Here is an 11,024-nt window from a genome sequence, read left to right as displayed (position 1 = left end):
ACCATATATGGCATCTTTATTTAATCATTTGTATAAATTACTCAAAAGAAAACCTGAAGTTGATTAGGAATAATAGACTAAATAATAATAGTAGTAATTACCGATATAAGAAAAACTTTTCCAGCATCCTGCCAACAATAAATATGAAAAGCAACAAAAAAGAGAATTGGCTCTTGGGTGCATGAAAATCAATAAATAATTTTATTAGTGAATGAATACAAAACACTTAAAACTAAATCTATACACAACACCATAATATATAAATTATTAAAATATGTTGCAACTCCGCCAAAAATTGCCACTGAAGACTCTGGATCCCTATAATGACTATGGGGCTGCAGTCCCCAGAAAAAACCTTTTTGCTGGATATGTAGCTGGTGAAAAAAAGTATGCATGAGGGCATTATAAACACATTCCTCCATCTTTAGTTTTGATGTCAAAATTCATGAGATTCATGCAGCTGTGCCCCCCACTCGCAGGGGCTGGTATAGCAACAATGGATATATGATGATTCAAATAACCTTGGACAAGATATTATAAGTTGATCATGCTGTTAGTGTCCACAAAACTGTACCCCCCACTCGCAGGGGCAAAGGATGGAAGAGTAGTTAGTAAGGCAAGCAGGCTGTCAACATGTTGTTAGTTGATGGTAAAGCTTCAAACATATGATGGATTCTTATATGCACAGCATGACATGGAGCACAATGACAACATCAGCATCTGCAACAAAATGCAAAAAACAGTGCAAAAGCAAGCAGTATGGTATCAGCAAAAGTCCAATGCTAGGAATCCGCCAATGATAATATTAAACAGCAGCCCAGAACATTGATGCAGTGATTGAAATGATTCTTGCAAATGGCATAAAGTTCCAAGGTTTAAAATGAAGATCCGGCCCTGAATTGATAGTTCATGCATGCAGTTTGTATAGTTACCAATCCAGCTATACGTAGCAATGTCCAGGTATAGTGGTAGAAAGGGAGTCCCAGATGGCAGAATGGCGGAGCTAGCTCGCTGTGAGATAGCCTAACATGTTTCGCCGTTTCCTAGCGGCCTTCTCAAAGGCGGACAGCGGAGAGCATATTATTAGGACGCCATAGCGGCGTTCTTATACTAACCGTGCTTATCCCAGTCCCCAGTCACGCCCCCCGCGTGAGAACGCGGAGACGCCTAGACGCACGTCACTGGAGCGCAGTTGCGCACCATCACAGCAAGGCCGGAAGAACCAATTCCGTATTTTGTATATTGGTGTATACAATTGTCTGTACAGCTCACGCAATGGGCCTGATTCACAAAGCGGTGATAACTCAGTTATCACGCCTAAAAGACTTTAGGCGTGATAACCTTTGCACTAGCAAAGTTATCACCGCATTGTGCTCTAACTCGCGCGAAGCTACCGCACACGATGGCTAGGGGCCCCGGACCTCTCTCACTGGCCGGGGCCCCAAGGCCAACACGTGATACCTGGAGGGGAGTGCAGGTGGGCCTGGACCTCTCACACCCAGGCTCTGGACCTCTCACATCCAGAAAACCCACCAACACTGCCTCCATACTGAATGCTAAATTCAACACACACAAGCAATAGAACACAGCAGTACATGCATCCAGCTACATTTAAAAGAGATCAGCAGGTGCTCGTCAGCCAATCAGGATGCACTGTCATACACCCTTTACCTGAATGCTAATGGCTGCTAGATGTGGTATGGCAGGTAAAGGGTGTATGACAGTGCATAATGATTGGCTGACGAGCACCTGCTGATCACTTTTAAATGTAGCTGGATGCATGTACTGCTGTGTTCTATTGCTTGTGTGTGTTGAATTTAGCATTCAGTATGGAGGCAGTGTTGGTGGGTTTTCTGGATGTGAGAGGTCCAGAGCCTGGGTGTGAGAGGTCCAGGCCCACCTGCACTCCCCTCCAGGTATCACGTGTTGGCCTTGGGGCCCCGGCCAGTGAGAGAGGTCCGGGGCCCCTAGCCATCATGTGAACCAATCGTGTGTTTTTAAACGTTTTCTTTCAGCTTTAGGACATGGCGGACAGGTGAGCGGTTAGGGAGGGACCCCTGTGGGAGGGATGCCTGCACGGGGCTGTCCTGCTAGCGACGCAATCTTGCGATGGCGTCCAACTGAAGCCTCCCACCTGAATGCTAATGGCTGCTAGATGTGGTATGGCAGGTAAAGGGTGTATGACAGTGCATCCTGATTGGCTGACGAGCACCTGCTGATCACTTTTAAATGTAGCTGGATGCATGTACTGCTGTGTTCTATTGCTTGTGTGTGTTGAATTTAGCATTCAGTATGGAGGCAGTGTTGGTGGGTTTTCTGAATGTGAGAGGTCCAGAGCCTGGGTGTGAGAGGTCCAGGCCCACCTGCACTCCCCTCCAGGTATCACGTGTTGGCCTTGGGGCCCCGGCCAGTGAGAGAGGTCCAGGGCCCCTAGCCATCGTGTGAACCAATCGTGTGTTTTTAAACGTTTTCTTTCAGCTTTAGGACATGGCGGACAGGTGAGCGGTTAGGGAGGGACCCCTGTGGGAGGGATGCCTGTACGGGGCGGTCCTGCTAGCGATGCAATCTTGCGATGGCGTCCAACTGAAGCCTCCCACCTGAATGCTAATGGCTGCTAGATGTGGTATGGCAGGTAAAGGGTGTATGACAGTGTATCCTGATTGGCTGACGAGCACCTGCTGATCACTTTTAAATGTAGCTGGACGCATGTACTGCTGTGTTCTATTGCTTGTGTGTGTTGAATTTAGCATTCAGTATGGAGGCAGTGTTGGTGGGTTTTCTGGATGTGAGAGGTCCAGAGCCTGGGTGTGAGAGGTCCAGGCCCACCTGCACTCAACTCCAGGTATCACGTGTTGGCCTTGGGGCCCCGGCCAGTGAGAGAGGTCCGGGGCCCCTAGCCATCGTGTGAACCAATCGTGTGTTTTTTTGATGTATACACATGCAAGATTTTTGAAAGCACTTTAGTCCTGCAATTTAGCATTCAATGTTATTTCTGCCCTTAAAACGCTGCTTTGCGTCAAATCCAGATTTTTCCCCGGGACTTTTGCCATCTATCCCACTCATCTATGCCCCCCTCCAGGTGTTAGACCCCTTGAAACATCTTTTCCATCACTTTTGTGGCCAGCATAAATGTTTCTAGTTTTCAAAGTTCGCATCCCCATTGAAGTTTATTGCGGTTCGTGAAAGTTTGCGCAAACCGAACCTTTTGCAGAAGTTCGCGAAACCCATTTGTGAACCTAAAATCGGGCCATCTCTATTAATCACACATATAATCCTAAAAATAATAATCCTAACACTTGTATAGCACTTTTCTCCTGTTAGACTCAAAGCGCTCAAGAGCTCCAGCCACTAAGGCACAAGGCAGGGGCGTAACTAGATTCACTGGGCTTCCCTGTGAAAAATTGGATGCCCCTCCCCTTTGGGATCACTCAGGGCCATTGTGGGGGGCAAGAGGGGTCGCAGCATGAGGGGAGAGCATTGACCCCCCACATCGGTGGGGAGGGGGACCACTCCCCCCTCCCTCACCTCGGGCTTTTCCCTCAGCACTCCCCCTCCAGTATAAATCAGTGGTAGGAGCAGCGGCGGGCAGGAACACAAGCATACCATGCTTCCACTGCGGAGGTCCGATGTCTTAGCGTCTGACACTACTTCCTGATAAACAGGAAGTAGTGTCTGGCACTTAGACATCGGACCTCCGCGGTGGAAGCATTTTATGCTTGTGTTCCTGCCCGCTGCTACTCCTACCGCTGATTAATGCTGGAGGGGGAGCCTGAGGTGAGGGAGGGGGAAGTGTCCCCCCTCCCTGCTGATGTGGGGGCCAATGCTCTCTCCTCATTCTGTGACCCCTCCTACTCCCCAAAACGGCCCTGCGCAGGCCCCAGAGGTGTCTTGTCCCCCCCCCCCCACACACACACACACACACACATGGGTGCAGGGGTTGTAACCCATATTTTTATGCAACTGGCGCAAGGGGCGACTCTGCAGTGTTAGGAAGTCTTGCTCAAGGACTTTTTTCTGAATAGGTACAGACCATAGCCAGGATTTGAACCCTGGTCTCCCATGTCAAAGGCACATTCAGTGAATGCAGACAACAGATTGGAAGAGATAGTTACAGATCAAAAAAGAACAATCTCGTTAAAAATTAAAACATTGAAAATCAGCGTGTACACATACTTATAAGGAGTACAATGCTCCCAGATTGAAAAGAAATATATATTTTTTTCCTGTGTTAATTGTAGCTAGTCCATCTCATCATAGGGGATTCCCCTATGAGGAAATGGATTAGTCCAAATCCTGCCAAATCTGTTAGACTTTTAGAATCTAATGTAAGTGATGGTAAAATAAGAAAAAAGTAAATGATAAGGTATTTTATACTTGTAAATGTACATTTTATAAATATACATACACCTGGATTCTGATTTATACATTTTTGTAAATCACAATAATAAAGCATTGATTAAATGGATATCATTCTATTATTACAGTCCATTGGGCAAAAAATGTACAAGCATATTTAAAATGTGTCACATGTTAGTGTACCAGCAGATCACAGTTCACTTCATCTTCAGGTTTCTTGATAAATCACCAAAAAACAATATACTCTCTGTTTGTCCATGGTCTCTGAAGCTATATGCTGTATATACTCGAGTATAAGTCTAGAAATGTAGGTCTGATTCACTTCAAAAAAGTATAGGGGTCGACTTATACATAAGTCACTGGCAACACTGAGTAATGTGTGTAGTATTAGTGACATTCCCATTTGCAATTTACCCAGTGCTAAATGACACTTTCTTGATAAATGAAATGCCAAGACAAAACAGGTCTGAAAGTCCCGGACACAACAATTAACAAGGAAAGGGGCGGGGGAAATACTGGGCTACATAAAAGGGAGTGAATAATTTCTGCATTTGGGGGGCCTAGAGAAGGTATTGGTTGCACTTAAGGGATAGGAGGGGTTAATGGCTGCAATACTGTACACAATGTTGTCCGACTAGTATTCAAGTATATATGGTAAGCTTCCAAAATATATACAGCACATTCCCTGATATTCAACACCAGTGGGGATCGCCTGATACCAGATTTATGTGCTTGTCAGTTGCTTGAGCAACTGGCCCAACAAGCACAGACCTCCCCCTAAAAATAATCCCAGAGCCTCAAGCAATGTGTTGTAGTCTCCCTGCAGCTCCTAGCAGGCTCCTGGTTGCTTTCCGGCATCCTCTGTGCACATAAGTCAGCATGCCATCTCACCCGCATTAGGTCAGGTGACACGCCGGCTTCTGTGCATGGTGCCTGAAAGCCGCCCGGAGCCTGCTAGGTGCTGCAGGAAGACTACAACACATTGCTGGAGGCCGTACGGTTCCGATTTCTGTTCCGCTGAACGGACAAAAAAATGCAGCAAGACCCAATTTTCCAGACCGTTTCGCTCAGTGGAATGGAAACGGAAGCTTTTGCAGCACAATAGGAACCTATGGAGAACAGACATTTTACAGCACACTGGCTGTAAAAATTAATGATTTTCCAGGATCCAGACGGCCGGATCCGTACGGCCGGCTCCGGAAAAATGCAGATGTTAACCGGGCCTAAGTATTTTAAACGAACACGATGAATCCAGCGCTGAAGACTTGGGTGCAGCAGCGCAGGAGACTTGGGCGCAGCCGGCGCCACCATAGGCCGTAATAGGAACTACGGCTATAGCAGACACGGAGTAACTTCAGCGCCGTCAGAAGATGGAGCTGAAGTTGCTTTTAAAACACTAATTCGGCTTCCAGCAATTGCTGGAAGCTGAATTATTTAATTCCCCCACTATCCATAGCGGCCTGGAGGGGGAGTAGTAATTAACATGGCCTGGACTTGTGCAGCAGCAGGATCAGCCATATACCGGCTGTGTCCTGCGCCCAAGTCTCCAGCGCCGTTATCTCTCATACGCATATTAAATGCCTCTAAAACCCCTACAAAAAAGATCCCCCACATGCTGGTTAGTTGAGACTTCCGGTTGCCTGAATTCCGGATAATGGGGACTCAGCTGTATGTTAATAATAATGAATCTTTTATGCTTATCAAGCATCATAATCCTGTGATGCTACAACAAAATGTTCATTAAAAACAGTTTACAGGCTCACATCCACTCGCTCATGTATCTTCTGATGTCTCCTCAGATGTGACTGGCGTGATAAGCTCTTGCCACATTCTGAGCAACTAAATGGCTTTTCTCCTGTGTGACTTCTCTGATGCTGAATAAGATGTCCCTTCTGTGGGAAGCATTTGTCACACTCTGTACATTTATATGGCTTCTCTCCAGTGTGAATCCGGATATGAATATTGAACAGTTGTTGAGTGCTGAAGGACTTCTCACATTCAGAGCAAGGAAATGGCTTCTCTCCAGTGTGAGTCCTCTGGTGAGCTAAGAGGATTGACTCTTTGGTAAAACATTTCTGGCATTCAGAGCAGGAAAATGGCTTCTCTCCAGTATGGATCACCTGATGAGCCACAAGGCCTGATTTCTGTTTAAAACATTTTCCACACTCTGAGCAGGAAAACTGCTTCTCTCCCGTGTGTATCATCCGGTGTGCTATGAGGGTTGACTTCCAAGTGAAAGATTTTTCACATTCAGAGCAGGAAAACTGTTGTTTCTCTCCAGTGTGAATCATCTGATGGGCTATAAGGATTGCTTTTGAGTTGAAACATTTTCCACATTCAGAGCAAGGGAATGGTTTCCCTCCAGTGTGGATCCTCTGGTGTGTTTTCAGGGTTGACTTTTGAGTGAAAGATTTATCACATTCTGAGCAGGAAAAAGGCTTCTCTCCTGTATGAATCCTCTGATGAGCCATGAGGCATTCCTTGACACTAAAACATTTCTCACATTCAGAGCAAGAAAATGGCTTCTCTCCAGTGTGGATTCTCTGGTGTATTTTAAGGTTTGACTTTTTAGTGAAACCTTTCCCACATTCTGAGCACAACAATTGTCTCTCCCCGGTGTGACTCCACTGGTGCTCTAGAAGCTGTGATGGAAAACTGAAGCTTTTCCCACACTCTGAGCACTGATGCGGCTTATCTCCTCTGTGACTCATCATGTGCTGCTGGAGTTCCATTTTGTTGTAAAATATTCTCAGAGTTGAGCAGGATTGAGGTTTGTAACCACCTGCAATTAAAAATATTATATGTCATTATTCTTATATTCCCAGAAGCTTGGACAGTGTATCAAACATTAAATAGATGTGCCATAAAACTATATACTTGTAATGATCTGGAAGTGATTTCCAGAGTCAGCGCACACCAAGTGCGCTGAAGCAGGTGGAAATCGCTACAATCACAGAAGCAGAGCACTCAGTATATATTTGTAGAGGAGAATTCCAACCAGCAGGTGGAGCTGTGGAGTACAGAGGAACAAGTCCTCTGCACAGCCACAGATGCCAGATTGAAATTGCACGATTAAGCAACACTGGGAAATATAAACAGAGTAGCAACTCAGAAGAGAGCAAGAACAGAGACAGACTATATGAATGTCTACCAATCTAGTCGCCACCCAGCGACGGTAGACATAGCACATCAGAACAGACCAGAGTGAGAAAGCTAATCGCAAGAGAGGTGATTGCTATCAGCAACACAAGACTGAGCAAGACAGAGCATGAATTGAGTAAGGAAGACACAGCAAATGACTACAATCTGAACGCCAAGGAAAATAACAAATGAACTAGCTAAACACGGTCACCGCACGTTATGTGCAACAGTGACAAGCGCGTTAATAATACGGTCACCACGCGTTAAGCGACACGGTGACAAAATGTACCAACCCTGACTAACAAATGAACACGGAAAACAAAGACAAACAGGTAGCGGGAACGCTTGCTAATCGGTTGTCTAACACAAGACAACAGCAAGCGTTCTTTCCAGACAAAACAGAGTGAAGGAGTAACCAGTAGCAACCACAGCTAAGGTTATACTCCAAGATACAGATAAGGGAGATCCACCACCTCTAGAACTAGGCCGAATGCGATCTAGGAACAAGACTGAACGATTCACTATCAGCCACCGCAGGTGACAGCACAATCGCAAGGACAGGACAAGACAAAACAGGAATAAGCAGTACAAATAATACAGAACTTGACTGCACTAGAAGGAGTGCAAAGTGCACTCCCCAAGAATGAACTACACTAGAATATTCGCAACAAGATACAAAAGAGGCTGAGGCTCTAAGGTTAATCTCACTAGACAGGAACTATGACGAGCAAGGAATTCTGGGAGGAAGTGACATTTATACTGGAAACCTTCAAAGGAAGCAGACAAGCAGATTGCAAGATAAGTAGATGCAAATCAGTCAGCCTTGCAAACTGACAGAAAGGCCTCTTTTCCCTGGACTGAACTATGCAATCTGCATAGGAAACAAAACTGTCCAGGGAATCAAGGCCAGCAGAGCGGAATCTGACAATACTGCAATTTATAAACAACACAGATATAAAGGGCACATTTATAGTCCCTGTTAAGATAGAAAAAAAGTCTGACATAGTTAAGTAGTTATTTGGGTTGAAAAAAAGTCTACATACATTGTACATTCGAGTGCAGGCCATCTCGGCCGAATGGCGGTTCTCTCTGCTGGCATTAAACTCCCTGGTGGCATTAAATACTATTCCCACTCCCAGTTGTTGCAACTCAGAGGGAGATGTAATTCAGGGTCTGGCAACCGTCGGAGCCCGATTTACCATTATTCGGGGCTCTTAGTATAGCATTGCTGCTATGGGGCATCCAGCTTTGGTGCTCAGTGCTTAGAGCCGCACGCTGCAATTAAATGCTTCATTACATTTAACCAGAAAATAAGTTAGAACATTAGTCTGCACCCTCACATATATCCAGAAGCAGGCAAAAAAAAAAAACCTTAAAGCGGATCTGAGATGAAAAACTAACTATAACCAGTAACTTGTCTATATATCATATCTAAAGTTTAGATGGTTTACACAGCAAATCTAGCTGCAAACAGTTTTAATAGAATATGATTATGTATTTATTCCTGTGATACAATGTCAGCAGCTATATTGTTTGTAAACATTACACAGATGCAGGCTTATCTGTATCTTGTGCCATCAGCCTAATCCCCTCTCCTCCTCCCTCCTCCCCTCTGCCTCTGAAATCAATGGCTAGTAACACCTCCCCCTCCTCCTGCCCAGACTAAGCTCCCATGAGCCCTTGCTACTGCCAAGGCTCTCTGAAAACCTGTGGGCGTGGCTTTTTTAGCTTATAGGGAATTAGAGTATTAAAACAAAAACAAAAAAAGTTTTTGGCTTGAGGAATGCCCTATAAACAATAGGAAAGGAACACAATTATGCAATGTGTAAAAGTTCACCTCGGATCCACTTTAAAAGGCTTTGACAAATAAACCCTAAAAGGTAAAAAAAAATCCTTCCCAACTCCAGATGGCAGTCAGATAAAATCCCTGGATCAACACTGCTGGGAATTACCTAGTAATTATAGTCATGCCCATGGATGTCTTTCAATGCCAGTAAATCATCTAAGCCCCTAACATTGTAAAGAAACAATATACAGAGATTGTAACTAAAGTTCTTCTTACTGTCATGGTTTATTTAGAAAGTTCTAACATATTACACATTAATGTACTACAAATCCATTTATTTAAAGAAAAAAAAAACTACACTGATGTACGTGGCTGATGTACATCACTAGTAATATGAATAGCTTTATGTAAAAACATTTATTTCTTTGTAGGTTGTTTGATCTATACTGAGATTAAAGGACCACTATAACATTCGATATACATTAGTAAATATACTATACATCTAAGAGGTGCGTTTGTCAAAGAGTAAAAATGCACTGTAAATGACTTTTTCCTATGTAGCTGTCACTTAGGCAGGGTTCACTCTTATCAAAAATCACATGTAAAATGCAAATGTGTGTCAATGAGATCACTGCATGCAAAGTGTAAGTCAATGGAGATTCACATTTATATTTAAAAATTGTAAAATTGCTTTCACATCTTTGTCTGCATAAAAAAAATAATTCTTACATCTTCCAGCATAAATTCACACTGTGCATGCAATTTCTCATTGACTTTAATTAGTTACTGGGAAAGAATACAGACAAATGTGCATATTAGTGTCTGGAAAATGTATACGCAAATAGAATTTGCAGTTTCCAAGCTGATGAGTCTTAAAAGACCACTCCAACGAAAAAAGTAAGAAGTTAAAATCTGACAGAACTGACAGGTTTTGAACTAGTCATTCTCCTCATGGGGGATTCTCAGGATTTTCTTTGTTTTTAAAAACATTTCCTAAACAGCAGTTGCTAAGTCTAATTGACAAAATAGTGTGCAAGTGAGTAGGGAGGCTGGCTGGTATCTTACTATTTTGGCAGTTTAACTGCCATTCTGCAAATGCTTTTAAAAACAAAGAAAATCCTGAGAATCCCCCATGAGGAGATGGACTAGTTCAAAACTTACTTTTTTCACGGGAGTGTTCGTTTAAGGTGACCACAAATAATCAAATCTTTTTTGTCCAATCTTACCATTTCTATGTAATATAAAGGACTGTCTAAAGTATCCATTCAGTATAGTCACACAGTTTACTCTTCTGCTACATAGATTTGGTAAGATTGGTGGTCACCAAGTACATTGGTGGCCACATTACAGAAGGCATTATTTATTATCTGACAGATCTGAAACTCTTACCAACAGGTTTTGGATTTGTCTGTGTCCTCATGGCTTTTCTCAGGATTTCCTTTATTTTCAAATGCACTCCCTCAATAGAAGTGCAGTGAAGCAGTTAATTTTGCGCACACCGCCTGTTTATGAAATTGGGCACAGCCATGGACAGTGATTGAATTGAGCAGAGGGGTTTGGCTATTTTATAACTAAACTCCAACTGACTGTGCAGCATGTAGTGGGGGTGCACAATTGGTACCAGGGTAGCTGAGTAATGTTATCGACTAACGTCCTCACCTATAGTAATTAGTAATTGGTGTAGTTATATGAGGCTTAGTGTTAGGGAATAGAGTCAGAGGTTAGTGTAATGCTGGGAATA

General features: G+C 43.8%; 1 protein-coding gene across 1 annotated transcript; it reads right to left on the bottom strand.

Annotated features, from left to right (window-relative positions):
- Positions 1-6,107: 6,107 nt before the first annotated feature.
- On the bottom strand, positions 6,108-7,088 carry LOC137562111 (zinc finger protein 84-like). The gene has a single exon (XM_068273445.1). It carries the CDS (start codon positions 7,086-7,088, stop codon positions 6,108-6,110), a length of 981 nt encoding a protein of 326 aa, XP_068129546.1.
- Positions 7,089-11,024: the final 3,936 nt, after the last annotated feature.

This window comes from Hyperolius riggenbachi, chromosome 3 (genome assembly GCF_040937935.1).
Source record: "Hyperolius riggenbachi isolate aHypRig1 chromosome 3, aHypRig1.pri, whole genome shotgun sequence".
Classification (NCBI taxonomy): Eukaryota; Metazoa; Chordata; class Amphibia; order Anura; family Hyperoliidae; genus Hyperolius; species Hyperolius riggenbachi.
The sequence above is the reverse complement of the archived record's forward strand: the minus strand, read 5'-3'. Positions and strand labels throughout refer to the sequence as shown.

Excerpts from the sequence above, each read along its gene's own strand:
- LOC137562111 (XM_068273445.1), bottom strand. The coding sequence starts at position 7,088 with ATGGAACTCCAGCAGCACATGATGAGTCACAGAGGAGATAAGCCGCAT.